The sequence below is a fragment of the Somniosus microcephalus genome, chromosome 3 (assembly GCF_052327205.1).
Source record: "Somniosus microcephalus isolate GS21.2 chromosome 3, FLI_Smic_1.0, whole genome shotgun sequence".
Classification (NCBI taxonomy): Eukaryota; Metazoa; Chordata; class Chondrichthyes; order Squaliformes; family Somniosidae; genus Somniosus; species Somniosus microcephalus.
The window spans coordinates 369,974,139-369,992,060 of NC_140989.1; the positions used below are offsets into that span (position 1 = coordinate 369,974,139).

A 17,922-nucleotide genomic window follows, 5' to 3' on the forward strand; every position below is an offset into this window, starting at 1 on the left:
TGGACTTCCAGAAGGAATTTGATAAAGTCCCACAGAAGAGACTGTTAACTAAGGTAGAAGCCCACAGAATTGAGGGTAAATTATTGACCTGGTTAGGAAATTGGCTGAGCGGCAGGAGACAGGCAGTAGGGATAATGGGTAGGTACTCAAATTGGCAGGAGGTGACTAGTTGTGTCCTGCAGGGATCTGTGTTGGGGCCTCAACTATTTACTGTATTAATGACTTAGATGATGGCATAGAAAGTCATATATGCAAATTTGCCTATGACACAAAGATAGGTGGAATTGTAGACAGTGTAGATGGAAGCATAAAATTACAAAGGGATAGCGACAGATTAAGTGAATGGGCAAAACTGTGGCAAATAGATTTCAATGTAGGCAAATGTGAGGTCATCTACTTTGGATCTAAAAAGGATAGAACCGGGTACTTTCTAAATGATGAAAGGCTAAAAACAGTGGAGGTCCAAAGAGACTTGAGGGTCCAGGTACATAGAACATTAAAATGTCATGAACAGGTACAGAAAATAATCAAAAAGGCCAATGGAATGCTGGCTTTTATATCTAGAGGACTAGAACACAAGGGGGTAGAAGTTATGCTGCAGCTGTACAAAACCCTGGTCAGACCACACCTGGAGCACTGGGAGCAGTTCTGGGCACTACACCTTAGGAAGGATATACCGACCTTGGAGGGAGTGCAGCGTAGGTTTACCAGAACACCCGGACTTCAAGGGTTATGAAGAAAGATTACACAAATTAGGGTTGTATTTAGAAGGTTAAGGGGTGATTTGATCGAAGTTTTCAAGATATTAAGGGGAACAGATAGGATATATAGAGAGAAACTATTTCTGCTGGTTGGGGATTCTAGCACTAAGGGAAAAAGTCTAAAAATTGGAGCCAGACATTTCAGGAGTGAAATTAGGAAACGCTTCTACGCACAAAGGGTGGTAGAAATTTGGAACTCTCTTCCACAAACAACAATTGATGCTAGATCAATTGTTAATTTTAAATCCGAGATTGATAACATTTTGTTAACCAAAGGATATGGGCCAAAGACCCATATGGAGTGAGGTCGCAGCTCAGCCATGATCTCATTGAATGGTGGAGCAGACTCGAGGGGTTGAATGGCCTCCTCCTATTTCTATGTTCCTACGATCCTAATTAGATAGTGGCTGATCTTTACCTGAAATCCATTAACTGCCTTTGCTTCATATCTGAGGGAGGGGCCTGTTAATACTGATCATTGAGGGAGGGGCCTGTTAATACTGATCATTGAGGGAGGGGCCTGTTAATACTGATCATTGAGGGAGGGGCCTGTTAATACTGATCATTGAGGGAGGGGCCTGTTAATACTGATCATTGAGGGAGGGGCCTGTTAATACTGATCATTGAGGGAGGGGCCTGTTAATACTGATCATTGAGGGAGGGGCCTGTTAATACTGATCATTGTGGGAGGGGCCTGTTAATACTGATCATTGAGGGAGGGGCCTCTTAATACTGATCATTGAGGGAGGGGCCTGTTAATACTGATCATTGAGGGAGGGGCCTGTTAATACTGATCATTGAGGGAGGGGCCTGTTAATACTGATCATTGAGGGAGGGGCCTCTTAATACTGATCATTGAGGGAGGGGCCTGTTAATACTGATCATTGAGGGAGGGGCCTGTTAATACTGATCATTGAGGGAGGGGCCTGTTAATACTGATCATTGAGGGAGGGGCCTGTTAATTCTGATCATTGAGGGAGGGGCCTGTTAATACTGATCATTGAGGGAGGGGCCTGTTAATACTGATCATTGAGGGAGGGGCCTGTTAATACTGATCATTGATGGAGGGGCCTGTTAATTCTGATCATTGAGGGAGGGGCCTGTTAATACTGATCATTGTGGGAGGGGCCTGTTAATACTGATCATTCAGGGAGGGGCCTGTTAATACTGATCATTGAGGGAGGGGCCTGTTAATACTGATCATTGAGGGAGGGGCCTGTTAATTCTGATCATTGAGGGAGGGGCCTGTTAATACTGATCATTGAGGGAGGGGCCTGTTAATACTGATCATTGAGGGAGGGGCCTGTTAATACTGATCATTCAGGGAGGGGCCTGTTAATACTGATCATTGAGGGAGGGGCCTGTTAATACTGATCATTGAGGGAGGGGCCTGTTAATACTGATCATTGAGGGAGGGGCCTCTTAATACTGATCATTGAGGGAGGGCCTGTTAATACTGATCATTGAGGGAGGGGCCTGTTAATACTGATCATTGTGGGAGGGGTCTGTTAATACTGATCATTGAGGGAGGGGCCTGTTAATACTGATCATTGTGGGAGGGGCCTGTTAATACTGATCATTGAGGGAGGGGCCTGTTAATACTGATCATTGAGGGAGGGGCCTGTTAATACTGATCATTGAGGGAGGGGCCTGTTAATACTGATCATTGAGGGAGGGGCCTCAATACTGATCATTGAGGGAGGGCCTGTTAATACTGATCATTGAGGGAGGGGCCTGTTAATACTGATCATTGTGGGAGGGGCCTGTTAATACTGATCATTGAGGGAGGGGCCTGTTAATACTGATCATTGAGGGAGGGGCCTGTTAATACTGATCATTGAGGGAGGGGCCTCAATACTGATCATTGAGGGAGGGCCTGTTAATACTGATCATTGAGGGAGGGGCCTGTTAATACTGATCATTGTGGGAGGGGCCTGTTAATACTGATCATTGAGTGAGGGGCCTGTTAATACTTTGGGCAGAGCTGGGCGCCCATGCTTCCTAGCCTAGAAGTGGGCAAATCCATTAACTCATTTGTGGACCCAACCGTGTCTGATGGCCAAAGTCTCAGCTTCCACTGCAGCACAAGCAGAAGCCACCCAACGTCTGAGTGCTGCAATCGAAGCTCAGACTGAAGTCATGCAAGCACAGACTGCTGCCATCATGGCTGGATTTACAAGTGTTGAAAGGGGATTGCAGGGGGTCACAGCAGTCCAGCAGTCTGTACTCCAGCAGATTACTAGGAATGCTGAGGCGCTACCCCTTTGGAGTGGCAGTGGCTCTGTGGAGGATGACAGCATTCATCCTCCCACCATTACCACTCCGCCAGTTGCCTTGTCAGCCAGCCTGACCAGACTGCTGCCACCCATGCCGAGGTGGTGCAGTCTGAACCGGGCCTACTAGGGCTAAAGCTCCTCGAGGTCACCCAGCAAGTCTCCCTCATTGAAAGTCAGCAGCCTTCCACCAGCTATGCTGCAGCCACTGGGGTAGCACTGCGTAGCAGCACCAAGGTAGGCAAAGGCACACGCATGACAGTCACTAAGGGAATGCACAAGGGTGATTAGTTGAACTTTTGATGTCTGGATAAAGTTTGATTGAAAAGTTTTCTTTGTGGTGGCTTTTATTTGAGCATTGTGGCCAAGAGGATGGTCAATAACAGGGTAGGTAAAGTGTGCGACTAATGTTGAATGGGGAAGTTGGGTTGCGTTCACTTGTACCACAGGCAGATATTTCCATCCCGATTAGCCCAGCCAGAAAGTGGCTGGCTAGGTTACCTCCTTCCTTCCGCTTCCTCTTCTTCTGCCTCCTCCTCCTCCTCCTCCTCATGCTCCTGAGCTGGTGGCCGTATCCCTGGTGGCAAGGGCTGTGCCCTCATGATGGGCAGGCTGTAGAGGATACAGCAGACTATGATGAATCGGGACACACACTCTGGTGAGTACTGTAGGGCTCCTCCAGAGCGATCCAGGCAGCGGAAGCATTGTTTAAGGACGCCAATGGTCTGCTCTTTGATGTTTCATGTGGCAGCATGGTTCTCGTTGTACGCATGCTGCCCACATGTGGTTGTGTTGCGGAGGGGAGTCACGAGACAGGTGGTCAAGGGATAGCCTTTATCACCAAGTAGCCACCCTCTGGTTTGTCTTGATGACTCAAAGACTGAGGGAATAGTGGACTGGCGTAGAATAAAAGCATCATAACTGCTGCCAGAATACCAGACAGTCACCATCATGATATGCTGAACATGCTCGCACACCAATTGCACATTCAGTAAGTGGTAATCTGTGCAGTTGCGGTGCAACTCCGCATTTATATACAGTGCCCGCAAAGCCACGTGTGTGCAGTTGATGGCGCCCTGCACCATGGGAAGTCCGCTATCCTGGCAAAGCCACGTGCACGCTCCGCCGGCTTCTCTCTGGTCAGAGAGAAGACAATGAAGTCCCCTCTCCTAGCATAAAGAGCAAGTGTCACCTCTCTTATGCAGCAGTGGACAACGAACTGTGGGATGTTACAGATGTCGCCTGCTCCAGCCTGGAAGGATCGCAACGCGAGGAAATTCAGGGTCACGGTCACCTTCACAGCCGCTGGCAGCGCTGTCCTTGCCCTGGAATGAGGCTGCAGGTCTGGCTGCAAGAGTTGGCAGAGTTCCATGAGCACCTCCTTCGTAAATCCCAGACGTCTCATGCACTGTTCCTGGCTCAGGCTGAGGTAAGAGAATTGCTCGCGGAAAACCCTCGGTGGGTAAGGCCTCCTGCCGAGAGCCCTTCTCCCCCTTCTCCCCCCCTAGGCCTATGGCTTGTCCTCTTCTTTGCTGCCTCTGCTCCATCTCCCTGTCATGCTGCAGGTCAAGGGGGAGGACAACTCGAGCACCCATGACTGGGAACAAGTGATCTGACCAGAACCCTTGAATTCAGAAGCAAGGCCTTCTCCAATTGCAGCACCATTCCTTGTCATCTGACCAACTTTAAACAACTCTAGAAAGCTGCAAACAGTTCCACAAACTCACACAGAGTCAGTAGAAATCAAAAAGCAAGTTACCTGAAAGTTGTTAATGATCCCTTTAAATATCACTGGTTGGGGAGGGGTCCTTCCTGCTGCTGAACACATGTTTAGCTGTGCGAGGTTAGGAGAGGGAGTTAGGTCCAGTGATGACGACGAAAATGGCAGCGCTGGCGTCAAATCAGCGTTGCACGCAGATTGACGTCACGATCTGCCTACTTACCATACTTCCAGGGCACGCGCCTAACGGCCACCCTAACCAAGATGGCGTCCAGCACAGCCCGCAACAAAAGTGCGCGCATGCTGCTCGAACACCATTTTGGTCCCAATTCGACACCCGTAGCGTCGAAACAACCGAATTTCTCGGCCGGTGTGTATTTCCAGCATTTTCTGTTCTTATTTCAGATTTTCAGCAGCCGCAGTATTTTGCTTTTGTTGAGATGATTCAGGCGCTGGTCTGAGGGACCAGACTGGAGTGAATCATTCCCTTTTACCCGGCGCGTACAACTACAAGAGCTGACACTGAGACACACACGGGCCGTACAGTCCCAGACTGGAGTGAATCGTTCCCTGTTACCCAACGCGTACAACTACAAGAGCTGACACTGAGACACACACGGGCTGTACAGTCCCAGACTGGAGTGAATCATTCCCTTTTACCCGGCGCGTACAACTACAAGAGCTGACACTGAGACACACACAGGCTGTACAGTCCCAGACTGGAGTGAATCATTCCCTTTTACCCAACGCGTACAACTACAAGAGCTGACACTGAGACACACACAGGCCGTAGAGTCCCAGACTGGAGTGAATCATTCCCTTTTACCCAACGCGTACAACTACAAGAGGTGACACTGAGACACACACAGGCCGTAGAGTCCCAGACTGGAGTGAATCGTTCCCTTTTACCCAACGCGTACAACTACAAGAGCTGACACTGAGACACACACGGGCCGTACAGTCCCAGACTGGAGTGAATCGTTCCCTTTTACCCGGCGCGTACAACTACAAGAGCTGACACTGAGACACACACAGGCTGTACAGTCCCAGACTGGAGTGAATCATTCCCTTTTACCCAACGCGTACAACTACAAGAGCTGACACTGAGACACACACAGGCCGTAGAGTCCCAGACTGGAGTGAATCATTCCCTTTTACCCAACGCGTACAACTACAAGAGGTGACACTGAGACACACACAGGCCGTAGAGTCCCAGACTGGAGTGAATCGTTCCCTTTTACCCAACGCGTACAACTACAAGAGCTGACACTGAGACACACACGGGCCGTACAGTCCCAGACTGGAGTGAATCGTTCCCTTTTACCCGGCGCGTACAACTACAAGAGCTGACACTGAGACACACACAGGCTGTACAGTCCCAGACTGGAGTGAATCGTTCCCTTTTACCCGGCGCGTACAACTACAAGAGCTGACACTGAGACACACACAGGCTGTACAGTCCCAGACTGGCGTGAATCGTTCCCTTTTACCCGGCGCGTACAACTACAAGAGCTGACACTGAGACACACACAGGCTGTACAGTCCCAGACTGGAGTGAATCGTTCCCTTTTACCCGGCGCGTACAACTACAAGAGCTGACACTGAGACACACACGGGCCGTAGAGTCCCAGACTGGAGTGAATCATTCCCTTTTACCCAATGCGTACAACTACAAGAGCTGACACTGAGACACACACAGGCCGTCCAGTCCCAGACTGGAGTGAATCGTTCCCTTTTACCCGGCGCGTACAACTACAAGAGCTGACACTGAGACACACACAGGCCGTACAGTCCCAGACTGGAGTGAATCGTTCCCTTTTACCCGGCGCGTACAACTACAAGAGCTGACACTGAGACACACACAGGCTGTACAGTCCTAGACCGGAGTGAATCATTCCCTTTTACCCGGCGCGTACAACTACAAGAGCTGACACTGAGACACACACAGGCTGTACAGTCCCAGACTGGAGTGAATCATTCCCTTTTACCCGGCGCGTACAACTACAAGAGCTGACACTGAGACACACACGGGCTGTAGAGTCCCAGACTGGAGTGAATCGTTCCCTTTTACCCGGCGCGTACAACTACAAGAGCTGACACTGAGACACACACAGGCCGTACAGTCCCAGACTGAAGTGAATCGTTCCCTTTTACCCGCTGTGTACTGGACCGTGTGTATTAGCTCCTGTACTTGAGACACACATGGGCCAAACAGTCCTAGACAGTAGAGCCAGAATGGGACTTGTGGATAACTGTTAGAATCTGTCACTTTGTTTCTATACAAACTTTGCAAAACCTCTGGCTTTGAAATATAGCCTGTAATCACTGGTGCTTTAAATAATTACTAATTCGTACAATACAGTGACAGGTGGGGGCTATTATACACGAAAATAATTAGACCATTCTTAGGCAAATTGCCACCACACTTGCGACCAACTGTGTCTGGGGGACTGATGAGACCGCATGGCTGTCATATTTCTGGAGCAGATGCCTCGGATTGGGTCAATGTGGGCTGAGGGGAAATGCCTGGCAATTTGTATAGGTAGGAGGCGCTCTGTTCAGCTGCCGCTGCGTCAGTGGTTTCTGCGGAATGCTGGTGTGCCTTCTGGGCTGCCACCCTGGATCTGGCGTGCAGCAATCTGTCTTTCGACGCTTCCGAAAGAATAGTGTTAGCGGCTGTCCTTGCGGCATTGTTCTCCACTTGCATGACCAATTGCCTTGAGGGGGAGAAAAAGGAGATTGCCCCTCGAGTCAAATGCAGCATTCACTTTAACTGAGGTCAGCATTAATGCACTTCACTCTGCATATTAACTTATGCTCATTAATGTCCCTCTGTTTATAATTATTCCTCTGTTTTAATTATAAATTATAAAAAGCAACACAAAATCCTGTGACCGTCTGTTTCCAATGAACATTAAAGAGGGAGTGGGGGAATTGGTCGATGTTACTTCCGTATTCCAGTCGTAGAACAGGAGCAACGAGAAACAATTTTAGGGTGGTACTTTCCCCACACGATCCTTCTCCCACCCCTCTTCATCTCAACCTATCGGCATATCCTTCTATTGCTTTCTCCCACATGTGCTTATCGAGTTTCCTCTTAAATGCATCGATGCTAGTCATCTCAACCACTCCCTGTGGTAGCGAGTTCCACATTCTCACCACTCTCTGGGTAAAGAAGTTTCTCCTGAATTAACGATGGGATTTATTAGTGACTATCTTATATTTATGGCCCCTAGTTCTGGTCTCCCCCACAAGTGGAAACATCTTCTCTACGTCTACCCTATCAAACCCTGTCATAATCTTAATGACCTCGATCAGATCACCCCTCAACCTTCTCTTTTCCTGCCTGTTCAGTTTTTTCTGATCATTATAACCTCTCAGTTCTGGTACTATCCCGGTAAATCTTTTTTGTACCTTCTCCAGTGCCTCTGTATCCTTTTTGTAATATGGAGACCAGAACTGTGCTCAATATATGGCGACCAGAACTGTGCTCGGTATATGGAAACCAGAACTGTGCTCAGTATATGGCGACCAGAACTGTGCTCGGTATATGGTGACCAGAACTGTGCTCGGTATATGGAGACCAGAACTGTGCTCGGTATATGGCGACCAGCACTGTGCTCGGTATATGGCGACCAGAACTGTGCTCGGTATATGGCGACCAGCACTGTGCTCGGTATATGGAGACCAGCACTGTGCTCGGTATATGGAGACCAGAACTGTGCTCGGTATATGGAGACCAGAACTGTGCTCAGCATATGGCGACCAGCACTGTGCTCACGAAATGGAGACCAGCACTGTGCTCAGTATATGGAGACCAGAACTGTGCTCAGTATATGGCGACCAGCACTGTGCTCGGTATATGGCGACCAGAACTGTGCTCGGTATATGGCGACCAGCACTGTGCTCGGTATATGGAGACCAGCACTGTGCTCGGTATATGGAGACCAGAACTGTGCTCGGTATATGGAGACCAGAACTGTGCTCAGCATATGGCGACCAGCACTGTGCTCACGAAATGGAGACCAGCACTGTGCTCAGTATATGGCGACCAGAACTGTGCTCAGTATATGGCGACCAGAACTCTGCTCGGTATATGGCGACCAGCACTGTGCTCGGTATATGGAGACCAGCACTGTGCTCGGTATATGGAGACCAGAACTGTGCTCGGTATATGGAGACCAGAACTGTGCTCAGCATATGGCGACCAGCACTGTGCTCACGAAATGGAGACCAGCACTGTGCTCAGTATATGGCGACCAGAACTGTGCTCAGTATATGGCGACCAGAACTCTGCTCGGTATATGGCGACCAGAACTGTGCTCAGTATATGGCGACCAGAACTGTGCTCGGTATATGGAGACCAGAACTGTGCTCAGCATATGGCGACCAGCACTGTGCTCACTATATGGAGACCAGCACTGTGCTCAGTATATGGAGACCAGCACTGTGCTCAGTATATGGAGACCAGAACTGTGCTCAGTATATGGCGACCAGAACTGTGCTCAGTATATGGTGACCAGAACTGTGCTCGGTATATGGCGACCAGAACTGTGCTCAGTATATGGCGACCAGAACTGTGCTCGGTATATGGCGACCAGAACTGTGCTCGGTATATGGAGACCAGAACTGTGCTCAGCATATGGCGACCAGCACTGTGCTCAGCATATGGCGACCAGCACTGTGCTCACGAAATGGAGACCAGCACTGTGCTCAGTATATGGAGACCAGCACTGTGCTCAGTATATGGAGACCAGAACTGTGCTCAGTATATGGCGACCAGCACTGTGCTCAGTATATGGCGACCAGCACTGTGCTCAGTATATGGCGACCAGCACTGTGCTCAGTATATGGCGACCAGCACTGTGCTCGGTATATGGCGACTAGAACTGTGCTCGGTATATGGAGACCAGAACTGTGCTCAGTATATGGCGACCAGCACTGTGCTCAGTATATGGCGACCAGCACTGTGCTCAGTATATGGCGACCAGCACTGTGCTCGGTATATGGCGACCAGAACTGTGCTCGGTATATGGAGACCAGAACTGTGCTCGGTATATGGCGACCAGAACTGTGCTCGGTATATGGCGACCAGAACTGTGCTCAGTATATGGAGACCAGAACTGTGCTCAGTATATGGAGACCAGCACTGTGCTCAGTATATGGAGACCAGCACTGTGCTCAGTATATGGAGACCAGAACTGTGCTCGGTATATGGCGACCAGCACTGTGCTCGGTATATGGTGACCAGCACTGTGCTCAGTATATGGAGACCAGAACTGTGCTCAGTATATGGCGACCAGCACTGTGCTTAGTATATGGAGGCCAGCACTGTGCTCAGTATAGGCGACCAGCACTGTGCTCAGTATATGGCGACCAGCACTGTGCTCAATATATGGCGACCTGCACTGTGCTCGGTATATGGAGACCAGCACTGTGCTCAGTATATGGCAACCAGAACTGTGCTCGGTATATGGAGACCAGCACTGTGCTCGGTATATGGCGACCAGCACTGTGCTCGGTATATGGCGACCAGCACTGTGCTCGGTATATGGCGACCAGCACTGTGCTCGGTATATGGAGACCAGCACTGTGCTCGGTATATGGAGACCAGCACTGTGCTCAGTATATGGAGACCAGCACTGTGCTCAGTATATGGAGAGCAGCACTGTGCTCAGTATATGGAGACCAGAACTGTGCTCAGTATATGGAGACCAGAACTGTGCTCGGTATATGGCGACCTGAACTGTGCTCAGTATATGGAGACCAGAACTGTGCTCGGTATATGGCGACCAGAACTGTGCTCGGTATATGGAGACCAGAACTGTGCTCGGTATATGGCGACCAGAACTGTGTTCGGTATATGGAGACCAGCACTGTGCTCAGTATATGGCGACCAGAACTGTGCTCGGTATATGGAGACCAGACCTGTGCTTGGTATATGGAGACCAGAACTGTGCTCAGTATATGGAGACCAGAACTGTGCTCAGTATATGGCGACCAGCACTGTGCTTAGTATATGGAGGCCAGCACTGTGCTCAGTATATGGCGACCAGCACTGTGCTCAATATATGGCGACCTGCACTGTGCTCGGTATATGGCGACCAGAACTGTGCTCCGTATATGGAGACCAGCACTGTGCTCCGTATATGGCGGCCAGAACTGTGTTCGGTATATGGAGACCAGAACTGTGCTCGGTATATGGAGACCAGAACTGTGCTCAGTATATGGCGACCAGCACTGTGCTTAGTTTCTGGAGGCCAGCACTGTGCTCAGTATATGGCGACCAGCACTGTGCTCAATATATGGCGACCTGCACTGTGCTCGGTATATGGAGACCAGCACTGTGCTCGGTATATGGCGACCAGAACTGTGCTCGGTATATGGAGACCAGCACTGTGCTCGGTATATGGAGACCAGAACTGTGCTCGGTATATGGCGACCAGCACTGTGCTCGGTATATGGCGACCAGCACTGTGCTCAGTATATGGCGACCAGCACTGTGCTCAGTATATGGAGACCAGCACTGTGCTCAGTATATGGAGACCAGAACTGTGCTCAGTATATGGAGACCAGAACTGTGCTCTGTATATGGCGACCTGAACTGTGCTCAGTAGATGGAGACCAGAACTGTGTTCGGTATATGGCGACCAGAACTGTGCTCAGTATATGGTGACCAGAACTGTGCTCGGTATATGGTGACCAGAACTGTGCTCGGTATATGGCGACCAGCACTGTGCTCAGTATATGGAGACCAGAACTGTGCTCGGTATATGGTGACCAGAGCTGTGCTCGGTATATGGCGACCAGCACTGTGCTCAGTATATGGAGACGAGCACTGTGCTCAGTATATGGAGACCAGCACTGTGCTCACTATATGGAGACCAGCACTGTGCTCAGTATATGGCGACCAGCACTGTGCTCGGTATATGGAGACCAGAACTGTGCTCGGTATATGGTGACCAGAACTGTGCTCGGTATATGGCGACCAGCACTGTGCTCAGTATATGGCGACCAGCACTGTGCTCAGTATATGGAGACCAGCACTGTGCTCAGTATATGGCGACCAGCACTGTGCTCAGTATATGGCGACCAGCACTGTGCTCAGTATATGTAGACCAGAACTGTGCTCGGTATATGGCGACCAGAACTGTGCTCGGTATATGGAGACCAGAACTGTGCTCGGTATATGGCGACCAGAACTGTGCTCGGTATATGGCGACCAGCACTGTGCTCAGTATATGGCGACCAGAACTGTGCTCGGTATATGGCGACCAGCACTGTGCTCAGTATATGGAGACCAGCACTGTGCTCAGTATATGGAGACCAGCACTGTGCTCAGTATATGGAGACCAGCACTGTGCTCAGTATATGGAGACCACCACTGTGCTCAGTATATGGAGACCAGAACTGTGTTCAATATATGGCGACCAGAACTGTGCTCGGTATATGGAGACCAGAACTGTGCTCGGTATATGGCGACCAGAACTGTGCTCGGTATATGGCGACCAGCACTGTGCTCAGTATATGGCGACCAGCACTGTGCTCAGTATATGGAGACCAGCACTGTGCTCTGTGTATAGCGACCAGAACTGTGCTCAGTATATGGCGACCAGCACTGTGCTCAGTATGTGGCGACCAGCACTGTGCTCAGTATATGGCGACCAGCACTGTGCTCAGTATATGGCGACCAGCACTGTGCTCAGTATATGGAGACCAGCACTGTGCTCAGTATATGGCGACCAGCACTGTGCTCAGTATATGGAGACCAGCACTGTGCTCAGTATATGGAGACCAGAACTGTGCTCAGTATATGGCGACCAGAACTGTGCTCGGTATATGGCGACCAGAACTGTGCTCGGTATATGGCGACCAGAACTGTGCTCAGTATATGGCGACCAGAACTGTGCTCGGTATATGGCGACCAGAACTGTGCTCGGTATATGGAGACCAAAACTGTGCTCGGTATATGGAGACCAGCACTGTGCTCAGTATATGGCGACCAGCACTGTGCTCGGTACATGGCGACTGGCACTGTGCTCGGTACATGGCGACCAGCACTGTGCTCGGTATATGGCGACCAGAACTGTGCTCAGTATATGGAGACCAGAACTGTGCTCGGTATATGGAGACCAGAACTGTGCTCGGTATATGGAGACCAGCACTGTGCTCAGTATATGACGACCAGCACTGTGCTCAGTGCATGGCGACCAGCACTGTGCTCGGTATATGGCGACCAGAACTGTGCTCAGTATATGGAGACCAGCACTGTGCTCAGTATATGGCGACCAGCACTGTGCCCAGTATATGGCGACCAGAACTGTGCTTAGTATATGGCGAGCAGAACTGTGCTCAGTATATGGCGACCAGAACTGTGCTCAGTATATGGCAACCTGCACTGTGCTCAGTATATGGCGACCTGCACTGTGCTCAGTATATGGAGACCAGAACTGTGCTCAGTATATGGCGAGCAGCACTGTGCTCAGTATATGGAGACCAGAACTGTGCTCAGTATATGGCGACCGGCACTGTGCTCGGTATATGGTGACCAGCACTGTGCTCAGTATATGGAGACCAGCACTGTGCTCAGTATATGGCGACCTGAACTGTGCTCGGTATATGACGACCAGCACTGTGCTCAGTATATGGCGACCAGCACTGTGCTCAGTATATGGCGACCAGCACTGTGCTCGGTATATGGAGACCAGCACTGTGCTCTGTATATGGCGACCAGCACTGTGCTCGGTATATGGAGACCAGAACTGTGCTCAGTATATGGCGACCAGAACTGTGCTCAGTATATGGAGACCAAAACTGTGCTCGGTATATGGAGACCAGCACTGTGCTCAGTATATGGCGACCAGCACTGTGCTCGGTACATGGCGACTGGCACTGTGCTCGGTACATGGCGACCAGCACTGTGCTCGGTATATGGCGACCAGAACTGTGCTCAGTATATGGAGACCAGAACTGTGCTCGGTATATGGAGACCAGAACTGTGCTCGGTATATGGAGACCAGCACTGTGCTCAGTATATGACGACCAGCACTGTGCTCAGTGCATGGCGACCAGCACTGTGCTCGGTATATGGCGACCAGAACTGTGCTCAGTATATGGAGACCAGCACTGTGCTCAGTATATGGCGACCAGCACTGTGCCCAGTATATGGCGACCAGAACTGTGCTTAGTATATGGCGAGCAGAACTGTGCTCAGTATATGGCGACCAGAACTGTGCTCAGTATATGGCAACCTGCACTGTGCTCAGTATATGGCGACCTGCACTGTGCTCAGTATATGGAGACCAGAACTGTGCTCAGTATATGGCGAGCAGCACTGTGCTCAGTATATGGAGACCAGAACTGTGCTCAGTATATGGCGACCGGCACTGTGCTCGGTATATGGAGACCAGAACTGTGCTCGGTATATGGCGACCAGAACTGTGCTCGGTATATGGCGACCAGCACTGTGCTCAGTATATGGCGACCAGCACTGTGCTCAGTATATGGAGACCAGCACTGTGCTCTGTGTATAGCGACCAGAACTGTGCTCAGTATATGGCGACCAGCACTGTGCTCAGTATGTGGCGACCAGCACTGTGCTCAGTATATGGCGACCAGCACTGTGCTCAGTATATGGCGACCAGCACTGTGCTCAGTATATGGAGACCAGCACTGTGCTCAGTATATGGCGACCAGCACTGTGCTCAGTATATGGAGACCAGCACTGTGCTCAGTATATGGAGACCAGAACTGTGCTCAGTATATGGCGACCAGAACTGTGCTCGGTATATGGCGACCAGAACTGTGCTCGGTATATGGCGACCAGAACTGTGCTTAGTATATGGCGACCAGAACTGTGCTCGGTATATGGCGACCAGAACTGTGCTCGGTATATGGAGACCAAAACTGTGCTCGGTATATGGAGACCAGCACTGTGCTCAGTATATGGCGACCAGCACTGTGCTCGGTACATGGCGACTGGCACTGTGCTCGGTACATGGCGACCAGCACTGTGCTCGGTATATGGCGACCAGAACTGTGCTCAGTATATGGAGACCAGAACTGTGCTCGGTATATGGAGACCAGAACTGTGCTCGGTATATGGAGACCAGCACTGTGCTCAGTATATGACGACCAGCACTGTGCTCAGTGCATGGCGACCAGCACTGTGCTCGGTATATGGCGACCAGAACTGTGCTCAGTATATGGAGACCAGCACTGTGCTCAGTATATGGCGACCAGCACTGTGCCCAGTATATGGCGACCAGAACTGTGCTTAGTATATGGCGAGCAGAACTGTGCTCAGTATATGGCGACCAGAACTGTGCTCAGTATATGGCAACCTGCACTGTGCTCAGTATATGGCGACCTGCACTGTGCTCAGTATATGGAGACCAGAACTGTGCTCAGTATATGGCGAGCAGCACTGTGCTCAGTATATGGAGACCAGAACTGTGCTCAGTATATGGCGACCGGCACTGTGCTCGGTATATGGTGACCAGCACTGTGCTCAGTATATGGAGACCAGCACTGTGCTCAGTATATGGCGACCTGAACTGTGCTCGGTATATGACGACCAGCACTGTGCTCAGTATATGGCGACCAGCACTGTGCTCAGTATATGGCGACCAGCACTGTGCTCGGTATATGGAGACCAGCACTGTGCTCTGTATATGGCGACCAGCACTGTGCTCGGTATATGGAGACCAGAACTGTGCTCAGTATATGGCGACCAGAACTGTGCTCAGTGTATGGAGACCAGAACTGTGCTCAGTATATGGCGACCAGAACTGTGCTCAGTATATGGAGACCAGAACTGTGCTCAGTATATGGAGACCAGAACTGTGCTCAGTATATGGCGACCAGAACTGTGCTCAGTATATGGCGACCAGAACTGTGCTCGGTATATGGCGACCAGCACTGTGCTCGGTATATGGCGACCAGCACTGTGCTCGGTATATGGAGACCAGCACTGTGCTCGGTATATGGCGACCAGCACTGTGCTCAGTATATGGCGACCAGCACTGTGCTCGGTATATGGAGACCAGCACTGTGCTCGGTATATGGAGACCAGCACTGTGCTCAGTATATGGAGACCAGCACTGTGCTCAGTATATGGAGAACAGAACTGTGCTCAGTATATGGAGACCAGAACTGTGCTCAGTATATGGCGACCAGAAGTGTTCTCGGTACATGGAGACCAGCAATGTGCTCAGTATATGGAGACCAGAACTGTGCTCAGTATATGGAGACCAGCACTGTGCTCGGTATATGGAGACCAGCACTGTGCTCAGTATATGGAGACCAGCACTGTGCTCGGTATATGGAGACCAGCACTGTGCTCGGTATATGGAGACCAGCACTGTGCTCAGTACCCTTTGGTGGCTTTTTGTGGCATTTTACCTGTTCGAACATTTGGACGTTGAGTATACCGCTTGCGAATACCTGGATTTTTAGGCTTTCAAAACAAGCTGGAAGCGCCTGACAATTTGTGTCAACAAGGTTTCTTTGCTGATACATTCACTGAAAATGAAAGATGATTGCTGTGAACTCACTTGTGCGCCATGAAGTCCTTGATTTCTTCCTTTAGCTGCTTTGCTTGCTTCCTAACGCTCTGCGCCACCTCAAGTTTCTGTTGACGGATACTTTCATTCCTTTCCCTGATCTGACGCTTCAGCAAGGCCTCCGACATCACGGTATAGCGGGAGTTAAATTCTTTGGCGAACTGATGGTCCGATCTTCGCTGAGTCTTCTCTTCGAGGAACAGAAAGTTGCACTGGCGAACGAACTTCAGCGACTCTGCATGGTCTATCTTACGCTGCAGCAAGCCCTGCTCGCACCGCACTGTGTCCCCTTTATACTTTCGGAAAGGGTCGTAATTTCTCTCGAGGGCCTGCCCGTGAAGATTGCTCCTCGCTTGGTCTTCGGCCACTTTCAGCCGGCGGGTCAGGTCCGCGCGCACGCGCTGCTTCACTGCTTTCTCCCTGTCCCCGTAGGCTTTCTGAATCGCCATGAATGGCGCCAGGTTCACGCAGCCATAGGATTTGGCGTACAGCCTCTTGTCCAGGGTTACCGGCGGCTGGTAGGTGAATTTGGGCTGCGGTTTGTTCCGCAGCATCTCATGCAGCTGTTGAATGCCGAGGCGGACATCCTCTCCAGCTGCACAGCGAGAGAGCAGCAGATTGCCTGCAGGCTCCAGCTGGTGGATGATCGGATACGACTTCAAAATCTCATGGATATCTTTGTCAGCATCTTCTTCATCATCCTCCTCTTCCTCTTCCTCCTCCTCCTCCTCGTCCACCTCCTCGCCCATCGATGACTCTAATTCAAATATACCTGTAGAAAAAAGAAAGAACACTGAGAATACAGTATGTCCTTTCTCAAAATACAAGCAGGACACTGGATGGCTGTCAGTGAATTGTGAGATAGCAGGAATAACTGAAACATGGCTACACAACAAGACTGGCAACGAGATATTGCAGGTTCTAACATAATCAGAAGGGATAGGGAAAGAAGAAGGGGGAGGGGTAGCTGTACTAAAGAGAGATAATGGCCCAGAAATTCGGGTCGGGGGCTTCCTGCGGGTGCAAGCCCCCGACCTACACTTACCTAGCGCGCCGGCAGTTGACCTCTTGGCCTGCGTGGAATTCCTCTCCGAGGCCTGTCCCAGAGGCCGGCGCGCTGTGCTGGCGTGTCCCAGGGGCGTAGTTAGTGCGAAGTGTCCCCTGGGATCACGTGAGCAACAGGCAGCCAATCGGAGCAGGGAATGCTCCATTCATAAGTCTTGACAGATAGACCTGTCAAAACGTATAAATGCTGAGGCTGTAAAACTGTACTTTACCTTCAAATAAATTTTTTAAAAACATCACACTTTGTAAATAAACTATAAATGACATTAAATAACTATTTTAAACAAAAATTTACATTTTTGAAAAAAATAATTTTATAAAAAAACAGGGCTAAAAATAAACTTACCTTGCTTTAAAGTATTTAAAAGTAAAAAACCTGTGGAAAAAATGTTATAATTTTAAATAATTGACCACTTACCTTTGAAAATGAAGTCCTTACGGCTGCTTTTTACATTTCTAAAATGTACAGACTTACCCGCACGTTAAAACCTGAAAAAAAAAGGAAGTTCAACGCGCACGCGCAGACTCCCGCGCGCACG

General features: G+C 50.1%; 1 protein-coding gene across 1 annotated transcript; it reads right to left on the reverse strand.

Annotated features, from left to right (window-relative positions):
• Positions 1 to 7,040: 7,040 nt before the first annotated feature.
• LOC147122433 (uncharacterized) lies at positions 7,041 to 17,095 on the reverse strand. Its single transcript, XM_085977732.1, has 2 exons — positions 16,310 to 17,095; positions 7,041 to 7,471 (listed from the first exon to the last, which is right to left on the reverse strand). Exons 1-2 carry the CDS (start codon positions 17,065 to 17,067, stop codon positions 7,225 to 7,227), a joined length of 1,005 nt encoding a protein of 334 aa, XP_085833858.1. The 5' UTR covers positions 17,068 to 17,095; the 3' UTR covers positions 7,041 to 7,224.
• Positions 17,096 to 17,922: the final 827 nt, after the last annotated feature.

Coding starts and splice junctions, on each gene's coding strand:
- LOC147122433 (XM_085977732.1), bottom strand. CDS start 17,067: ATGGGCGAGGAGGTGGACGAGGAGGAGGAGGAGGAAGAGGAAGAGGAG. Junction 7,472..16,309: donor AAGGACTTCATGGCGCACAA/GTGAGTTCACAG, acceptor CTCCCCCTCAAG/GCAATTGGTCATGCAAGTGG.